The sequence below is a fragment of the Cheilinus undulatus genome, linkage group 8 (genome assembly GCF_018320785.1).
Source record: "Cheilinus undulatus linkage group 8, ASM1832078v1, whole genome shotgun sequence".
NCBI lineage: Eukaryota > Metazoa > Chordata > Actinopteri > Labriformes > Labridae > Cheilinus > Cheilinus undulatus.
The window spans coordinates 14,070,759-14,092,208 of NC_054872.1; the positions used below are offsets into that span (position 1 = coordinate 14,070,759).

General features: G+C 39.1%; 1 protein-coding gene across 5 annotated transcripts in view; it reads left to right on the forward strand.

Annotated features, from left to right (window-relative positions):
• LOC121513113 (myelin basic protein-like) overlaps nt 1-21,450 on the forward strand; it is a 32,745-nt gene that overhangs the window by 8,892 nt on the left and 2,403 nt on the right. The window contains exons 2-6 of one of the 5 annotated variants that reach the window (XM_041792636.1): nt 10,915-11,019; nt 11,185-11,211; nt 13,349-13,378; nt 17,122-17,193; nt 17,334-17,352. In XM_041792636.1, the coding sequence (XP_041648570.1) occupies nt 10,915-11,019; nt 11,185-11,211; nt 13,349-13,378; nt 17,122-17,193; nt 17,334-17,336 (237 nt within the window). In that variant the 3' untranslated portion in view covers nt 17,337-17,352. The remainder of the gene's footprint in view (nt 1-10,914; nt 11,020-11,184; nt 11,212-13,348; nt 13,379-17,121; nt 17,194-17,333; nt 17,353-21,450) is intronic. The other 4 variants (XM_041792635.1, XM_041792639.1, XM_041792637.1 and 1 more) reach the window with 4 other exon arrangements.

The following is a 21,450-nucleotide window of genomic DNA, read 5'->3' on the forward strand; positions in this document are numbered from 1 at the left end:
CCATATCAAAACTAGAAAAGCACTCGGAGAGCGCAAACCTCGGCCATTAGCCCTATCTCCTAATAGTAAAGAATGCTTTAAAAGATTCCTGGATCCAGATGGTGATCCGGATCACTCCCAAAATTTAACCAGTTCTTACTTATGCCATTTATGACATTTCCTGAAAATTTCATCAAAATCCATCCAGAACTTTTTGAGTTATGTTGCTAACAAACAAACGAACCCTGATGATCTCATAACCTCTTTGGCAGAGGTAATAAAAACATTACCAAGTAGAAGTTATCAGGTTTCATTCATAAGATTTGAAGAGTTTTTGTACCTTGACCAATTTTGTGTCAACACTTGCAGTAGAACATTTGGATGGTAATGGCAGCTACCTTTGATGTACACTATTAAATGAAATGTGCATTTGTGACAACAAGATGGCAGACAACCTGTCCACAAATGAAGGTCTAAGTTAAGCAAAATTAAGTTCAATGGTGCAGGGAGTGGTGGATGCAGGGTTGTAGGAGGTTAAAAGAAGATGCCAGCTCGATTTCTTGACTGTATCTATATTTAGTAACAGTTTTCTCAGACAATGTTTTTTTTGTTTGTTTGTTTGTTTTTGTTTGTTTGTTTGTTTGTTTGTTTTGTTGCTCTTGAACATGTAAAGAACATGAGTTTGGTATTTTCCTGTATTTAGAACAATATGCAGCTGACAAAACTGATCTTGGACTAAATCAAAAGCATGCCGAAGATTTGTAAAAGCTTTTGCAGGTGTTGGTGCACAACAATAGATGACTGTATCGTCAGCATAAAAGTGATCATTTTGAATATTCCATCCAAGGCAGTCGATATAGATAGAAAATGAGTGATCTCAAGACTGAACTTTGACCTTGAGGTACCCCTTGTAGATTTTTAGTACTTCTGATATAACAACCCTCGAACTGGACAGCCTGGGTTTTGCAAGAATGATAGCTTAAAAAGTATTTAACGGCATACTCTGAAACCCAGAAGCTTTATGACAGTCCAGTAAAATTCTGTTCAACATTGTTAGTTATCCAAAGCCTCTAAAAAATTGCTCATCACCTTCATAGCAGCAGTGGAAGTGCTGTTGTTTTATCTAAAACCTGACTGAGAAGAAGACAAAATTGAGTTGAAAGCCAGATTGTACTTTAGACAACACAGAATGTTTTAATGTTGGTCTATGATTGTTTCCTCCTTTGAATACAGAGATTACAAAGGTTTATTTCCAAACCTCAGGGATTTGTTTTTACTCAGAATAAGATTAGAAACATGACACAGTGATTAAGAACGACGAGCTGCTTTATTCAGTGCTACAGATTAATACTAGGCAGTATACAGTGGTGTAGTAAAGGTATACACCCATACATGGGTCAGACACACTTTTTTGTATTATTTATTTTGTAAATCCTCTCTGATATGCATCATTCTGTACTTTGCTGTAATTTTGACAAAGGCTTTACCTGCCTTATCCTGTCTCTAATTGGCTAATAATCACTCATGACTTCATAAGCCTGATAGGTAAGAATTTCAAGGTTAGCCAATCAGACACAGAGTTGAGAGTTCTGCCCTTACACTTAATAGATGGGAGCTTACAGAGCTTACAACACCACTTGTTGACAGCTAATATAAAAATAGCCTTTATTGTCCCTGGGAGAAATTAATTTTCCCAGTCTATACTGACACATAAACACCTATTCATGACGCAGGCACACACAAACACATAAGCATATAACTCATAAGCTTACATAACATAAATACGTAAGGGCCAGGTTTGTAGAAGACAAAGTCGATGTTTAGTGTTGTAGACTATTAGGTGCTAAATTGAACCTTTCTTCATTTCAGATCTGCAGGGGGAAATGTTGGTTGAGGAGTCACATTGCTATCTCCTTTTTTCATTAAGTAAACTGTGATATAAACCCTTGTTTTTCAACCTTTTTTCCTCAAAGCACAATCAAGGTCAAGTAAAGATCCAAAGGCACACCATATCTAAAAACATGCTACATTAACTAAAGTTGCATAATTGTAGTAATAACAAATGCTTTTACAAATTCCCAAGGAACACCAAAACTTGCCACACCATTTCAATTATGAGAGACTTCATACGAGTTTAGGAATAATTTATTTTACAGGTTTGGAGATGTTTGAAAAGTGGAAATGTAATGGTGGGAATGGGAGGAGTCGGATAAGAGGAGGAAGAACTTCTGAGGAGCTTAACCTGGACACTGATGAGATGTAACGGAAGTGGCTGGGGTGGAGGAGGGTTGCTATAGACTGACTGCAGAGGAGAGGGGAACAGATTTTAAAGTATGACTGCAAGATGATTGGATTGAGAGAGGTTGTGGCAGAAAGGGACTGGCTCCAAACTTAATAGAGTAGATTGCCATGCCGGCTGATTACCAGAGCAGGGAAACAAAGGGAAACACGTGAATGAGTGATTAGTCAGTACTGATTGCAAAAATCTGCCCCTTGTATTTGACACAGACCACAGACTCTGACCCCTAGCAGGATATTTTTATGCCTGCCTTTTTTTTAAGCCTTTTTGACTGCAAATGTTTACTCGAAAATGCCTATAATTTCATGTCATCAGGGCAAAACTTATCTAGTTCTAACTGGAAAAAGTGGCAGTTCCACCTAAAAAGTCTTTAAAACCTGCAATCTTATTTTAAATCTTAATACAACATGTTAAAAATCAGTAATTTTCACTTCTGCCTTCTAAAAAGGTGTAAAAGTCTTGAAATGCAGTGTAAGAGTCTACAGTTTGAGCTTTTTATTTTTAAAAAGGCACAAAAATACATTTTTGAGTGTGGATATTGATTTGTAATGAAAATGCAAAAAATGTTTGCATCTAAATCAGTGTTCAAAATGTTTTGTACTACAATGTGTATATAAACTCTAAGAAATTAAAAAAATGAAATAAAAAATCAGACTTTATCAAAGTTCTGCCACAAGAACAAAATTCTCATGTTATTTGCAGGGTCTATTTTTTGTTATCATCTCTCATTTGTTTCTTTCTGCATTTATCTATCAATATTAAGCAGCAAAACACTTTTTCACCAACCCAAAGTATGAGGGCTTTTGAGAAAACAGTCAGAGCGTAAGACCTGTAAGACGATGACACTGACTGTTCATCTCTACAAGAATCTGGGCTAAAGATAACCTTGCAAAGCAGATGGATACGCCCATTTCCTTGTTTCTCACTGGTGAATCCATCTCGCAGAGTTCCCGTTTGAACCATATGGGCCCGGTTAGAAAGTGACAGGACGGGGAGCAGGTGGCCTAGTGGTTAAAGGCACTCCCCATGTACATGGGCGGCCTGGGTTCGAATCCGGCCTGAGGCCCTTTGCCACATGCCTCTCCCCCACTCTTGACCCTGTTTCCAACTCTATCCACTGTCCTCCTCTATCTAATAAAGGCACAAAAATGCCCAAAAATAAATCTTAAAAAAGAAAAAGAAAGTGACAGGACCAATCAGCGTCAAGGGGCAGTACTTTCAGGCGTGGCAGAAGCAAGCAGCAACAAGAGGCCGGTGCAATTATAGCGGAAGAGCTTAGCGTGGATGCTGCTAAAGCGCCAGTTTTATCAGAACTTGATGACAATTCTTAGTTAAAAGAAGAACAAAGAACAGCAGTGAGTTGTTTTCTTTTCAGAAACGACAAAAGTTGTGTACTGACATGTCTACAGTCGCCATGGTTCACGTTATTCCTTAGTAGCTGCATGTGCGCACCTCGGTCGCGGCTATGTCACGTGTTTTGTTGCTCTGATTAGCCCGTAAAGATGTGACAGAATGTTCATCCAATCACGCTCCGAGTTTTTTCAAAGCCTCTGCCCTCTCTGCCCTGAGTATTAAAAGTTTTCCAGATGGATGTGTGAAACAAATCCATCTGGCGTGTCAGTTTAGGCTAAAGACACATGTTAGCCCTTTTTTTCATGTTGATCCATAAGCTGTTTCATGATAGAGATGATCAGCTATGAATCATCAACATCACCCTTCTTTCATTAACTATGTAGATAATGTAGCTTTGTTACATTGAGATTAAGCTAAATAGCTATATTATCTATGAATAGTATATAACTTTGTAAGCTTTAGCCTTGGCTACATTTGCTGCATCAAATGTTGTCATGGAGGACAAGCTTCTTTCTGTCAGCAGGCTGTTTAGCTGGCTTTAATGTATGTTTTATACTTAGGTTTTGCAGATCAGGTTTTTTACTCTCAACTTTTGGTAGCCTAACCTAGCAGCAATCCTTGCCCTAAGACTAACTGTAAGTTTAATGTGGTTTTATTTTGAAAGTTTAAGCATTTATTTCAAATGCAGCATCTTACCATAGTGGTCTGCAAGGGTAGGGGGGCTCAGCTCCTCTGAGATGCTATTGGTGCTAGGTCACTGTTGTTTACAATCAATTAAGAGCACTGTGGCAGTGAAGCAGCAGCTATTTACAACAGATACAGTGGCTACTAGTAGTGTGCAGTTTAGACTGAGCATTTGACCAGGGTTGTGGACCTGACTGATAAAGATATTTAGAATAAGTTTAACCAACTAGTATTTCTGGTGCAAGATACAAAGAGACCAGTCGTTTATTTATTTAGCTAGCTAACTGTGTGCATTTCTAGTTTCTGGTTAGCACAGGACTGAAGGCAACATTGAATATATTATCACTAACCCAGTATGTTGTGGAATGATAACTCAAAGGAAAGGGGCAGGAGCCTGACAACAATGAGATGTAATGGAGGTGGCTGGGGTGGAGGAGGGTTGCAGCAGCAAACTGAAACAACAGACTGACTGTGGAGGAGAGGAGAGCGTGTTTTGAAATGGGACAGCTACAGGATGATTGGATAGAGAGAGGCTGTGGCAGAAAGGGATTGGCTCAGAATATAAGTGAGTGATTATTAATGAATGAAGCATGAATGGAAAAAAAAAAGCAGTTTTCCTGCTTTAAGTGTTTTCAATGTGGCAGTCACAGCAGATTAGATTAAGAAGCCTCCTATAATAACAAAACCCAAATAGCTAATGTCTCACAGGCTTTGCACAATATTTTTTTTTCAATGTCAAAAACATCTTAATGTGTGTCTTTTATGATGACAGAATATCTATTCACAGAATGACAGGCAGGGCTATACTCTGTGCTGATCTAAATATGTTAGCATACTATTTAACTAGACTATTTTAGAGTCATATTTTATCCACAGGCCAGCCAAAGTGCAGCCTCATAAATGTACTTAAGTAGCAGAAGACTATATCTCTTTAACTTTTGGACTGAGCTTGTTCAGTCAGGAGAAACTTAAATACAAGTAAAAAAAAAAAAAAAAAAATTAAAAATATTGATGAAAGACAAATAAGCAATGTCTCTGGCGATTTGATTCCGTTGTGATGGTGAGTCCGATGGCAGAAATAGGAGTTTATGGAGTCTAGAGACGTGGTGGTGTTAATGAGGGTTGCAGGATCAGATGAGGAGTAGATTTCTGAGAAGCTGGACCAGGAACCAATGAGGTGGCTTGGAGGAGAGTGAGGTATCCAGGATGAGATGAGCAGAAAACCTATGAGGATCTGGACTAGATGCTGATGAACTGAATGGAGGTGGCTGGGGTGGAAGAGGATTGCAGCGGTCAGACTGAAAAAACAGGCTGACTGTGTGAGAGAGGATAACAGATTGAGAATAGTGACAGGTGCTTGATTATGGTTAAGGTTGTGGCTGAATCTGATTGGCTTAGTACTTAAGAGAGTGAACACCATAATCAGCTGGTCACCAGACCAGAAAGAGAAAAAGAAGACCGAATATAAGAATGAGTGGTGACTAATGAATGTGTAAGGAACAGTCCTCCTGCTTGAACTTCCACTTAGCTCCATTTCTCACAGCCATTATCTAAGATTGGAAACCTCTATCATAGTATATCTTCAAATGTATTGCTTCCAAAGAAAGTTATATCACTCTTTATGGGAACTCTCTTAAAATTGTGTGCACCAAAAAGTTGAACTACTCCTTTAAAAACATTTGTATATGTTTATAGTCTGCATCCTTAAATCAGCCCCCTTTTGTTCAAGACACATTGTATAACAGCCCCAGCTATAGAAAATCAAACTCTATTAACCTAAAACCCGGAGGGAAGGTGTTGCAACACAAGATACACTGTTTGTGTAGTCTACATAGCATGCAAACAAATTATGTGTATGCAGGCGCACAAATTAAACTGAGTTTTAGTTTCTCTGCACATCCCTTTCACTGCACACACACCCTCACAAAGAGAAATGATTGCAACTGAGAGAAACGCAGAAAGAACTTCATGAATTTCATCTCCTGGAAGGCAGACTTTTAATTTAGCAACATAATTTTATTTGAATAGCAGCTCAGACATGACAGAGTGAGTCATGTCACTTCTCAAGCTCCAAATGCCTACCTCATCACTGAAATCAAGCCAGAACTTCATTTGCATTTAATCTCAACCCTTTCTTGAATATATGCAACATTCACATCACATTTGGATTCTGCAGAGGTGCCATCTTGCACATTTCTCATCTTTTTTTTTCAGATGTAAAAAAAATGCATAAAAAGTGTTGTAAAGGAGGAGCAGAGATGAGAGGAGGCGACATCAAAGAGACAGCGGGCTGCACCAGCAGAACTCGTCCTGCATTATTTGATCTCTTATTTCCTCTCCCATCTTTTATTTTTCTTTCCTCATTCCCACCAAACAAAGGCTCGACAGTGGCCACCAAGGGTGCCCTATTTTCTCTCCACCCTTTCATTTCAGCCTTCATTTCCCATCATTTACATCCAGGCTGAAATAGATACATACAAGTATGCACACTAATGTATGGGGACATCATTAAGAGTCCCTGTGCCACCAGCCAAAATACAGCATCCACTCCCATACTAAAAATTCCCTTTGAAAATACATTTCCCTCCTGGAAATCCATATAGGGGGGTTTGTGCTCTGCTGGAAACCTTGCTGTACTCTTTATTGATGTGATTGTTGTTTGGTGGATGCTCAAAAAGGGAATAAAAGACGCTAAGATGACAGAATTGAACACCACATCTGTCGGGTTGCATAAATGGTGGTGGCAGTAAAAGTTTCCACCCTCTCTGCTGCTGTCTTTGATCTGAGATAATGGCTGTGAATCATCACACTCCCAGCACAATCATACCCACATAAAGCATAACAGGTATACAGTAAAGAGAAACATACAGGGGTATTAGCATGCATACTTTGTCCTGTTACATTAATGGGGTCACAGACAAGCCTGAATGAGGCGGCATTTACAGGATACTACACAGACAGAGTGGGAGGGGATTTTTCTTGTGGGCTGCAGGTTGTTGATGATGCTCATTATTAGAAGAACAACACTTTAACCTTATGTGTGTCTCTTGAATTTTCATAGTTTATCATTTTTAATTTTAAGGCCTGAAAGTCAGAGCACATCACCCGATTAAACCGTCATGTTGACACTTCCTTTGTAAAGTTCAACTCTGATGAAAATGCTGCATTGATTTTGTACTTTGGGAGGATAATGAGTCTACTTTGTTCAGATCAAGACATCAACAAGAAAGAACCGACATCTTCACCCTCTCATTTGTTCAGTTTAATTTGTTTTTAATGCCTTGTGAGCAAAGGGTTTTTAGTTCATGAGCGGGAGTTGTCTGCGACGTGATGCTGATATTAATGATGCTGATTGAAGAGGAATCAGTGTGTGGAGTCAGTAGCAGTCATAAAAATAACAGAAGATTTGTGCTGTTACATGATACACAGTATTTGTAGGGTAAAAGCAAGTTTATGTAGATGCATAAAGGTCATTCGCTTTGAAAAGACTGTTTCCTAGAACACAGATGGCCTAGTGGTACGGTTGCATCCTATGGATGCGGGCCGTCTGGGATCAGGTCCAGGCTGATGCTCATTTCCTACATGTCTCATCCCTTTTTTTGGACTCTTCCCACCATCCTCTTCTATGAATAAAAACACAAAAATATATCTTTGAAAAATGTACTGTTCCCATACTTAACAAACACTGAGTTTGTCATTCATAATTCTCACTCCAGTAAGTTACCTGATTATCCAAAAAATTTGAAGGTGCTCCTGTCTTTTATCAGTAAGAACTGTTAAAATAATGGTAACAAAAATAGTACGGTGGCCCTGAAGGGCAACTGCAAAACCTTTCCATGAAATGCACAAACACAGAAAGTTTTTAGAGGTAGTAGGCATGCTTGGCTCTGTCAGGGCCTGTGTCCATAACTGGCTTTTTTAGCACTCGCAGTGCTTGTTTTTAATTCAAAGCCAGTGTGGTCCAGCATTCTGAGTGCCCTGAGCGTCAGCTGTTTTAGTATCTCTCAGTTGAAAACTGTTCAACTTTTGGAACAGCGCTGCACTTGTGAATATACTCTACTTTTCTTTGTGTATTTTTGAGTTTTAAGGTCTGTACCTGCTGCCTCTGTCAGGACAGGATTCCTTTACATTATCTGCATGTAATGACTGTCATGAAATACAGACGTATGAAGAACATAGAGCTATTTTGAAACAATGTCATAGATCCCACTTAGGAAAGCGGGATTTGTTTTTGTAATGTAGCAATAGAAATGCTGCCAGAGCTAAAAATGCCAGCTATGAATACACAGCCCTAGTAACCTGACTTAACAGTGGAGCTTGTTGATGGATAAAATTCATATCGAGGCCACCCAGGAGTGGTGCAAAAATGACTTCTCTGCTGAGAAAAGCTTTAGTGTGGCCTTTTTTCTTGTTTTAATAAAAAAAAATATCGCCAAGTTTGGATAAAACTGCCACTATAGTAAAGCTACATCCAAGCTATATCTCCAGCAGCCTCTGCCGTTGTATACACTGGCTTACAGTACAACTAAACCCTGCTGTAACTATTGCAGTGCTGGTCTTTGCTTTTATTTAATAAAGATACACTATATTGCCAAAAGTATTCACTCACCTGCCTTAACTCGCATATGAACTTAAGTGACATCCCATTCTTAATCCATAGGGTTTAATATGAAGTCGCTCCAGCCTCTGCAGCTATAACAGCTTCAACTCTTCTGGGAAGGCTTTCCACAATAAAGAGTGTGTTTATGGGAATTTTTGACCATTCCTCCAGAAGCGCAGTTGTGAGGTCACACACTGATGTTGGATGAGAAGGCCTGGCTCTCAGTCTCCGCTCTAGTTCATCCCAAAGGTGTTCTATCAGGTTGAGGTCAGGACTCTGTGCAAGCCAGTCAAGTTCATCCACACCAAACTCTCTCATCCATGTCTTTATGGACCTTGCTTTGTGCACTGGTGCTCAGTCATGTTGGAACAGGAAGGGGCCATGCCCAAACTGTTCCCACAAAGTTGGGAGCATGGAATTGTCCAAAATCTCTTGGTATGCTGAAGTATTCAGAGTTCCTTCCACTGGAACTAAGGGGCCAAGCTCAGCTCCTGAAAAACAACCCCACACCATAATCCCCCCTCCACCAAACTTTACACTTGGCACAATGCAGTCAGACAAGTACCGTTCTCCTGGCAACCACCAAACCTAGACTCATCCATCAGTTTGCCAGATGGAGAAGTGCGATTCGTCACACTAGAGAACGTCTCCAAACGTCTCCACTGCTCTAGAGTCCAGTGGTGGTGTGCTTTACACCACTGCATCCGACATTTTACATTGCACTTGGTGACGTATGGCTTGGATACAGCTGCTCAGCCATGGAAACCCATTCCATGAAGCTCTCTACGCACTGTTCTTGAGCTAATCTGAAGGCCACATGAAGTTTGGAGGTCTGTAGCAATTGACTCTGCAGAAAGTTGGCGACCTCTCTGCACTATGCGCCTCAGCATCCGCTGACCCCGCTGTGTGCCTACCACTTCGTGGCTGAGTTGCTGTCATTCCCAATCGCTTCCCTTTTGTTATAATACCACTGACAGTTGACTGTGGAATATTTAGGAGCGAGGAAATTTCACGACTGGATTTGTTGCACAGATGGCACCATATCACAGTACCACGCTGGAATTCACCGACCTCCTGAGAGCGACCCATTCTTTCACAAATGTTTGTACAAACAGTCTGCATGCCTAGGTGCTTGATTTTATGTTTTATACAGATGTGGCCATGGAAATGATTGGAACACCTGATTTGAATTATTTGGATGGGTGAGTGAATACTTTTGGCAATATAGTGCATGTGGTTTGGTTTGGTTTGGTTTGGTTTGGTAATACACTGGCAGAAGCCGTTGCCATCGGCTTCAAGTACAACTAAACCTCACCATCGCCACGTCGCTCTCTTTGAGTGACACTGATGGGTCAAATCTGTTTTTAGACCTGACCAAAAATGTTTCAGATTGAAGCTTTGCAAGATGGATTTGCCTGATGATAACATGGAATCTGGCCAAACCATCTGCTTTGCAAGGTTAATTTTTTTGTGCTTCATGATTTTTTTTTATGTTTCAAAAGACATTATTGTTTCACAAAATATTTTATATTCATGTTTTTTGCATTTCATGAAATGTTTTTCTGCTTCACAAAATTGTTTTAGCAATTCAGGAAATGGTTTTGTTCTTTACATGTTTGTGAAGTGTGTTCTTGCACACATTACAATTTTTTTGCAGATGACTTTCAGGGTTACTGTTGAACAGGGTGGTGTTTTAGAATTTGTTAAATAAAGGGGAATTTAAAAACTCCTCTTGCTTTCATTCTTTCACAAAAAAGTTGAATGGACAACACATTTTCAAGTCATTTTAGTATTAATATTCAGCGCTCCTCTTTATTGTATTAAGTTGAAAAAAATGCTTCACTTTCACAGATAAATTATTGATCAAACATTTCTTAAAGAATTTGATCAACTGCATTTAAAGCTCTCGTTCAACAGAAGAAAGGTTGACTCTTGTTGTTTTAAACACAATCACATGTATTAAACAGGAAGGTCTTTTATTCTTTCCTCTCTTTCTCAGGGATCTTTCCGGGGCGCTCTCTCTCCAGCCCCTCAGAAAGCCTCCGCTACTTCCCCACGTAAGAAGGGCCAGGAGAACGCCGTGGTCCACTTCTTCCGCACGATCGTGAGTAATACAGATGACGCATCCCTGAAAGAGTAGCAGTGCCTAGAAATAAAGTCTGAATCAGCTACCATGTTGTTTCCATGTCAGTTTGACTCTTTGTTCTTTCTGTCTTATCTCTCTAACTTTGTCAAATCTTTTTACTTCCTGTGATTAACTCGTCTTCAGGTGTCCCCCGCCCCTCCCAAGTCTAGGGTGAGTCTGCTTTCTCATGCAGTAACTTTTCCTGCATTTTACCAGGGCTCGAGTTAAACCCTTTTTAAGTGATGGTCATACAGTCAGTGCCAATGTTAAGCATTGACTAAAAATAAAAGACATAACTCCTTTGTTAAAAGTTTTACTTTCCTCCAGGACAATAATAATACTACTCTTGAGTATTAAGTGTATCAAGTGAGTTTAAAAACATCTTATTTATGGTTAGTACAGCTTTGTTGTGCAACTACAAAACCTGGGGTTTTCGCCTTTAGAGACAAGGTAAAAGTCAAATCAAACAGGAAGCGAGTAATGACACAGCTACAATCTCCTCAATTCAGACGATGTGTCTGCACCTTCATGGTGGCATCCTGGATGACAGGATGGTTAAGTTGTCTTTTTGTTTGCAACCTGTGAACTTCCAGTTTGTGATGCTACCCTGACTACCTGCACTCACTGGTTACAGTGGGTTTTATTGCAGAAAGCTCAACCTAGAATTGTAAATATTAACTCACATGTCCATTGCATGTGATGCATTTCACATCCATCTGGGCAACACCCCCTGGATCAGGGGTGTCCAAATTTTTTCCACTCAGGGCCAGATGCATAAATATGATATCCTGAAGGTGAGGTATATGAAAGTTGTTAAAACCAGTACAATAATGGTTAAGATAATGCTCAGTGATTGAGTATTCTTAAATGGCTTGTTCAGAAGGCCAGAGCAGACAAGGCATCAATGACAACAGAATGCAGTTGATCAAGTCAGAAGAGGGATAAAGGAGGAGCTGCAAGAGCAGCTTGCTGATAGAGCAACAGATCTCGGCCGGGCAAGAGCAGTTTAGATAAGTCAGCATTACATTGATTAGCCAATAGTTGCTTAGAACAGCCTTTCTCAACCTTGGGGTCCCAATCCTAATGGGGATCGCAAGATGATTTCTGGGGTCGCCAGATCATTTTGGAAAAATATAAATGCATGGAATTAATATTAAATTACATCATTTCAGACAGGGAGTGGTTTTATTTGTTTTCTGCTTCATTATTTGTCCAAAATTCATTGTATCAACTGAGTTTGTATGATCTGAACTGTGCGCATGAGATTTTGTTCAGTGACACACAACGGAAAAAAGAAACAAAGAGAAAGAAAAAAACTATTGCATTTGCTTTAGCCGCAGCTGCAGTAAGTTTGCTTCATCACCTGATGATGAAAAATGGAGCAATGGCTTCACAGAAAAAATGTTTCAGCTCAAGACTTGGGTCAGCAGCAGCAGCAGCAGCAGCAGCAGGGGTCTCAAAGTCAGTCACCAGAAAGCCTAACAGAAGCTCCACCACCTTAGAAATGTAAGGCACTGGGGCCGACACCAGCTGATATCAGAGCTTCAGAGTCAATGAGGGCTTAGGTGATGATGGCAGTGCTCTACTCGGCGGCCTGCCTGAACTAACGTTATATAATCGATTTAATAACTGACAAAGCAAATAGACTATCATTTCCAGGTTTTTGGAGAGGCCAGCCAGATTTCAGGGGGCCTTCTTTGGCCCTAACTACCACTGGCTCCGCCCCTGGAATATTATTGGTGGTATTATTTGCTGTCATAACCCTTTAGGGTGTTAGAAAATAAGATATTGTAATTATTTTAGTTGGAAGTATGTTTACCATGTAGTTTTGTCACAATTTAGTCAGACAAAAACACATCAATAAAGTCCTCTTGTCAAAACGCTTGCTTACAGAATTAGCATGGTAGCCCCACCTTGAGCTGAAACTGACTGAAAGTCTTATAGTACTATACAGTCAAGCACAAGCTTCATGTTCAAATGTGGGCAATATTTCATTTAATTTCTAGAGTTTGCTGCCGGCCAATCAAAATTGGGTTTGAATATGTGTTTTTGATTATTTTCTTCACACTGTGTATTTTTTTCTGTTGCTGCTGAATGTCACTAAATCTGTGCTCTCTCCATCGTGAGCATCTTCCTTGCTCCTCTCTCCTTTCCCCTCTCTTCCTCTTCTGCTCCTGCCCCCCGTGACCCCGTGACGGACCCTCCTACCTGCCTCCTCCTCCTTCCCATCATGTAAGAAGCACATATCTATTTGTCCCCCCTCTGTTTTTACCTCTTGTCCTTGTCTCTTGTCTCTCTGCACGTCCAGTGGAGAGGACTAGCAGCCAAGATAGGCCTGGTAGGTGCAATAAAAATAATCTGTAGAGACACAGGTATCATGGCTCATTAAACTGCAAGGACGAGCAAGGTCATCTTCTCAAACAGCCACCGAGCATGACGCCTGTGACTCTGCGTCCATTTAGTTTCCATCAAGCACTTTAGACGCCCTAATCTGACCATACATCAGTGATAACGCCCTCATTTCCCTCAGACACAAGCCCATTTTCCAATACTCCACTCCCATTTCGTAGCTGTGCAGCGTGGCTTATCCCTATCATGTTCATATGTTATATATTCATGATAACACAGGCATTATTCTGCTCTTCATTACCCTTGTTTCATTTCAAAATTCCTCTGAGGCTGAATGAAGTGAGGCTGCCTTCCGCTTCATTTAGCAACATTATCAGCACTTCATTTAAGGTTTTCATGCCTGTGCGAGTGTGTGTACAAGACTGTGTGCATATTCTGAATCACAAAGCAGCAGAGGGGTAAAAGACAAGGATAATCTCCTGAAGAAAAGGCTGGAAAAATCACTGGAGTGAGGCAGGGGGTCAGTAAAAAGGTACAGGATATGCTGGAACTTTTTTTCACTAGATATGCAGTTAATTGCAGCCTTTCTTTGCAATATGTTTGCATGAATAGTTACATAACATTTACTTATAATAAAGTACTTTGTTATAGGCTGAGGAAAGGCAATTATCAGAAGCTCTATTAGCAACTTACAGGAAAAAAAAATTAAAAACATAAGATTTTATTCATTTCATATCAGGGATTTTCCTACCACCTAATGTCCAAGTTGATAATTTGGATAATGAAATTCAGAGTCGACTTGTCAAAAGGTATGAAACACCTAGAAATCACTCAAAATTGAGCACAGTCTGTTTCAGCTAAGCATATCTTGTGCTGTTCTCGTCCATGAGCTACAGCACATTTAAGTCAAAGTGGGTTGCAGCGTCTACAGGTAGATAATGTTACATCTGGCTAATGTTAAAAGTGCTTGCACCACCTGCCTTCAGCAAAACCACTGGATTAACATTAACATACCTGTGGGAGAGTAAAGGGATATTTTGGTATTTTTTATGTTGGATTGTATGAGGTACTTGGGGATTGTAGTGTCATTAGTATCCAGAGATATCAGTAAGCATTTCTCCCTTTAACAGGACCAGTTGGGAAGCTTTATAAAGCGCTACAGATGAGTGTAGCTGCTCCACCAAATTTAATAGCGTTTTAGGCCAATAAACAATGCTGGCTCAATTTTTGCTATATCAAAAAGAAGGTCTCTATGTTTGGAACTCTTTTGCAGTGCAAGTTTTGGCTACTGGCTACTTCCCATTACTGCCTCAGCATATTGATTTGCATCCTTGGGCTTTTTCAGAGAAAACAAATGAGCTCAAACTATTTATATCAGCTCAGTTTTCCATTTCAGCATTGACATAATGTTTTCAGAAAGTCACATGCTGATTGTAACTTTTCTAATTATCAGCTATTAGATGAATAAAGTGACAGCCATAAACTCACTTGGATGACAGATTTCAGCCCTTCTGGTCGGTGTCAGTTTCTCCAATTTATCTTCATAAATTTGAAGAAGGTCTGTAAAACACCGTAATAGGGCAGGGAACTCCGGATGGGGAGTGATGCAGGCTGCAGGCATCTGGAAGTGTTGTGAAGTCCCACTAATGACAACACAAACTCTCGTGAACAGGGGCTCACAGATTTCAAGCCTACAACCACAGGAAAGCTAACCAGTCTCCACTAAGATCTCTCCTCTCTTTATGCTCATCTATAGAAGTTCCTCTGTGTAGTCTACTATTGCTCATAAAAGCAAGGGAGTGCATAGGCTCATTTTGCTTGTTTCACGCCAGACACTGGTAACCAATGAGTGATTATGTTAGCCTGCCAGGAATATAGCAGGCAATGTGAAATATTTCTTTCTTGAAATATTGAAATGGCGAAACAAGTTGTTTCCCTGCACTTTTTGCCAGCTTAACTAACACCATATGTCAGCTAGTCAGCCTAGTATGCCACCTAACTTTTCACTCAAATGTATAAATGCACATATAACTGTCAAGACGATATGCCTGAACTTTTGATATCAATGGACTAAATTTGGCTGTTTTTCATATTAGCTGACAAAGAAATCCTCCTATTTATAATAACATTTTTTAACCATAGAAAGTGGCTTTGAAAATAGCCTCCCAGCCATTTAGCAGCCTTTTAATTAAGCTAGCGCACCATCACACAGAACATAAATGTTCCATGTTTTTAACATACTCAAATTGCATCCCAGACCCAAAGAATTATGGGGAGGAATTTTGCAGGCACATTGGATATCACAGAGTTTCACATATGAATGGACTTCCAGTTTTCTAAAGTTTTCTAAACATACATTAGTGTAAATAAGATACTTCTGTGGCCACATCTCTGCTAATGGTGGGCAAGTGGACTACAGCTTAGACACAACATTTGGCTGGAATTAAAGGCCAACATCTATATGAACACTGGCTCCTTTAAACAACTCAGATTTATGGTTCTGTTTAGGACTGGCACCAATACTTGATTTATTCGGCTAGTTGTGAGCATCCCTAGTTTGGTTAGCAATTTTATATATGGACTTTTCAAGCTTTCCAAATTGCATGTTTTGATGGCTTTGAAGTATATTTTGGAGGACAAGAAATAATCAGGAAAATATTTACTGACATAATAAAATCAACTGACTGAGTCTCCCTACTTAAAGTAGGTCAGACTAACAGCAATACTGCTATACTTTTAACTAACTTTAACTAACTACTTTAGCTAACTTTGAACCCTCCAGTGATAGACAATAAAAAAAATCCAAATTTCTTTTATTGCCCACTTGAAGCTGGCTGAAAGAAATCCCCATTAGATTTCATATACAATTCCTGCATTTAAGCAGAAATAGATACACAGATTTGCAGCTCCTTTTCAATTCTCAAAGACCATTAATTTTTCATTTTTGAACATGTTCCACTTGACTAAATTAAGGCTTATCCTTGGGGGTTGAGGAATAGAGTGCATCCATGTTTGAAACTGTGTGTACTCTTACATAAATACGCTATGCCCACTCTTCAGCCTATGGGATCCATAGGAAACAGTTATGATGCCGTCGGTGGACATAATGTTTAAAAAGAAAAATTTAAACCACAATGTTGGCCATGTTTTCTTTTGCTCATAATTTATCATCCAAGTTACAATTGGCAATAAACTTAAATTATGCTGAATTTAAACAGATTTTTCAGATTGGAAATTCTGTAAGGAAGTAAAAGTCTGCAAACTAGCAGACTTTTCAAGACCTGATTCGCATTTATATTTATATTTAGCCAAAACCGGTTGAACATATGGGCAAAAGTTTTCAGAAAGTTAATCTTCTCTGAAATGAGCCAACAGAAACTTTACTTTTATGCCAAACTTTGATGACTTTTAGCTTTTCGAGCTCATTCATAATTCATTTGGATGAAAGCCTTGCCAGGAGTGGATGAAAAGTAAAGTACAAAAAGAAGTTCATAATAAGATTCTAGCCTGTCATTATCTAGTTTATTCAATATTTAGTGCTTCAGTGCTTTTTGGCATCACTGGGGTACACCCTAAGGAAAAGGATGTTGAGGGTAGTGTGTTCTTTGTCATTGAATTTTTACCCCTCTGCTCTCTAAAGTGAAAATGAAATTAAAAAACAGTCAGCCTTGTATTATCCCCCTGCTAAGTATGTCAAAGATTCCTAACACTTGGCCTCTTTCCTCCTCGCAGGGCGATCAGAAGTCAGCTAAGAAGGCCGGTGGAGGAGACGGCAAAGGCACCCTGACTAGGATCTTCAAAATGGTAAAAAACTGATTTTCAAACACTTTGAGCTATCTCCCAGGGCCCCTCTGCTCTGCTTCTCCTTCCTGGAAGTGCAATCTTATTGAAAGTGGTATATTTCCATAATAACTGCCTTGGCCTTGTCTCTTTCCCTGCCTCAGTGATGATATCAGCAGCAGAGTGAGTAACTGATACGTGCTGGAGGAGTACTCGACTGTAACTCTCTTCATGTTTGTTTGATATGCTTCGAAGACATTCTAATCTCATTACTTGTGCAGCAGCAGCAGAATAATAAGAGGCTTTTAGAGTGAAGATTGATCATCGTGCATGCCTCAAGCTTAAGCTACAGAACTGATATGATCATAGTGAAGATTAAGGATCCTGTCCTGAGGGGTCCAGGGGCTATCGCTAACGTACTGCATCTGCTTTACAGGGAGGGGCTGCTTATGCACACATGTAACATAACACTGATGTAAATCATCAATCACTGTAATAGAAATGGGCAGCAATACAATGATACGGTATCCAAGGGTATTCAAAAATAGCTACAGTATTGCTTTAATTACTGTCATGAAGACAGTACTATGTAATGTGCATGTCCATTTCCAGAAGCAGCACCACTACCTGTGTGTAAATGATGTTTTTTGTGTAATTTTGGATTTATCTACTATCATAAACCAAGGACAATTGACTCTCTGTTTGGATTCATACCTGCTTTTTCATGTAGATTGAAATTTATAACATGAACTTAACCATAGAAAAAGAAACTAACAGTTTAAAACGGCAGTCTGGCTGCAGCCCATTCATCTCTTACGGCACTCTTACCACCATCCATCTGAAACGCTATATATCTCAGAGCAAAAATACATGTTAAAACCTCTGAATAAAATCAGTTTAAACTTCTGTTTAGGGTAAGGGCTGAGGTATGGGTTAGGATACCAAATTTCAAAAGTCAAAAACCTGACAGTCTGCTTACAGGAAAACAAAAACTTGTTCTCCATGAAAATATTTGAAAGCAGCAAGTGTAGCTTACATAGCTCCATTAGCTGTGTAAGATATGTGGATATGGTTGCTACGTAGCAAACATTGCTAAAGCTAAGATCACAAAGAATCTATATATCTACGTCATCTGCATAGCCAAGTTAGCTGTAGCTATGTTTGTAAAGCTCACATTGCTAAAGATCTCATAAAGCTAACAGCTATCGATAACAGGGATATGTAGCTATGTAGCTAATGTAGCTAAAGCAAAGATCACAAAGAATCTATGTATGTATGTCATCTGCTTAGCCAAGTTAGCTTTAGCTATGTTTGTAAAGTTCACATTGCTTAAGGTTGCATTTCTAAAGCTTAGAATCAGAGGTAGAACAGACATATCAGTGAATAGGGTGCAGGATCCAAAAACCATGTAGAAGACGAGGAGAGAAGGTCTACACACCAAGGAGCTCCCCTATCAGGCTTTTATTAGCAACTGAAGTTACTAGTCTGAAGAAGAGCATGTAGGCTTGACTTAAGTAATAATGTTAATTATGTAGCTAGAGTAGCTATGTTAGCATTAGATTAAGCGTATCTATGTAGCTACATTAGCTTTAGCTATCTTTTCTAAAGCTCACACTGCGAAACCTAACCTGGCTACATTGGCTAATGTAATAATGGTAATTATGTAGCTAGCATAGCTATGTTAGCAGTAGCTTTAGCAAATGAAGCCTATTACTTGTAAATAGTAGCACAAAAATACCATTGAATGTGGGTGTAAGTATACTTTTACTAATGTTATTGTCTGTTTAAACCATCTGTGCATTGGCTGGTGTAAAACTACAGAGAACATAAATGACAATAGTATTAGAGTATACGCCAGCAATTATATAAAACTAATAACACATTAGCAATGTTTGATGACAAGTACATGTAGTCTGCTGACGGTTATTTAGTGCTGTAAAGCATTTATTTAGGATTTATGCTTTTACTGGGGTTTAAAGTCAAGTGTGTAACAGCTGTTACAAGTGCACGTTGTTCATTTCTCAACCAGATGGTTGGGGGTTTGATCCCTGGCTTCTCAAGTTAAAATGTCCTTTAATACTGTGCAGCATTGGACCAACTTTTCAGCTTCAGTTCCCTCATTAGCTCCTCTTTCTGACTGCTGTATTCTCAACTGTTTGACTTTCTAATCAACAGAGCAGCTTCCTAACATTGAATTTGTTTTCAAACATCATGAAAAGAAGTGGCAGCTTTAATGCTCCGCAGGTTCATCTCTTAGGTTTTAATTAGCCTGCCTCTCTCACAGTAGCTGAGATTAGTTTGCTCGGTATTTAATAATGATGGAGGAAATAAAATCCTAATTTCCCCTGAGCTGTGTCCTCATCTGGAGTGGCTAAATAGTCCTGAATGAAGTACAGGAGAGTAAACAGCTCTGAAGATGATAAAGTTCTAGGACATCATTCTGATTCAGTCAATTAACACAGACAGTGATATAACACTATCACTTTGTTACAGTCCAGATGGGAATGAAGACAAACCCATAATAACTCCTCATTAGTGCCTCACTCTTTGTTTCTACTGTCACCGTCAGATCTAAATCTCAGAACTGCTGTTCATTGTCTCCTTCATCTCCATAATGAATTTCATCAGAGAAGTTAAAGAGAGAACAAAAGCTCGCTCCCTGGCAGATGTTAGCTGGAAAGAGGAAAAAAACCTCTGATATTGTGGATTATCTTCTTTAGAAATCCATAAAGATTAGCTTTATTTGTGTAAGCCTTTTGTTTTCAGATCTTCTTTTCTTCTCTCTAAATGAGAGAGTACAAAAGAAAGTATTTCCAGAATACATTAGTGAGAAATGTCGGATGTCTTCTCAGAAACTTTTGAGACATATGACAAAAAGAAAACAGCAGATTTTCAATCTGGAAAGATGAAATGATTGCAGGCCACAAGGAAAACACAGTGTCAGAATCTGTAGAAAAAATATTGACTTACCTTGGTTCTCCAGATAAGATGCAATAGCATTCCTTCTCTGACTGTTAATTTCTTTATCTTGGAGACGGATGCTGCAGAAACTGCAAAGTGGACTGCTATTCATAACAACAGCACTGTGTGGTGGCCTATTCTAGCCAATAATAAAAGCACAGGACACGCAGACATAAGGTCATGCTAACACAAAAATGATCCACTGATAACAGAATTTCAAATGGAGCCACAAAAATGACTAAAACCGCTATAGTACATGCCATTTTACAATAAAACAACACGCACGTGCACAAATTCCTCCTCCTATAGAGTAGTGAGCTGTGAACATGGAGATAGTTCATGCACAAATGTTTGAGTGGATGGATAATGAGGTGAGGTTACCACTCAGAGTGACTGAACTGCAAAGAAAAAATGCTGACTAGGCATGAGCATCACAAATAAAACTCAGGATTTGTCCATTGTTGTTGTAGCCCACCTTCCTGCTCATGGCTGTTTACTGAAACTGTGATGCACATGATGGGGTGTCTTCATGTCTCAGTACTTTTTATGTGTGCACTTATTGCAAAGGTCTTTGGGGTGTTTTCAACTTCTGCAATAAAAAATAAGGTATCAAAATCGAGTCAGACGAAGCAGATTTTACTGTGACAATGGAAAACTCTAATATACTTATTAAGACCAAGATCCTTTCATATAGTTTGTGCATCTTTTTCAAAAGCAATGTTTTATCTTTTTAAATCAGATACATTTTTAAAAATAACCCTCACAAATCAAGACATTAACTCATTCATCATATAGTTGAAAAATAATTAAAACAATTTTAAAACAAATTCGCATCTTTTAGTTTCTTTTAAAAATTTTGCAAAGGTTTTTTTTTCAGTTTTTATGTTTATTACTCTTGGCATTTCATTTGCATTTTTTTTCAGCCTCCGTAGCGTTGCATCATCTCCAGCTGCAAAGTACCAAATGCTATATTTTTGTATTAATGGACTACTCTGACAGTTGTTAGAACCAAACATAGACTGTATAAAGAGTGGACAACAGAATACCATGCCTTAAGTGAAGCCAAAGGTTTATAGAGCTCCCCCTGCTGTCTGGCTGCAGTATAGACAGCATAAGTTTGAGAAATGCAAGTTCAAGCTAATTCGGCTTCAAGATTGAAAATACAGGAAGGGAGGTGCAAACAACAATTGTTAGTGAAATGCAAGATATATATAAATATTTTCAAATTTCAGACAGTGGGAATCAAAGCCATTGAGTCCCACATAAAATCCACGCACCAATGCCATGCAAAAATTGTATTACTTCTTCTTTGATTAGGTC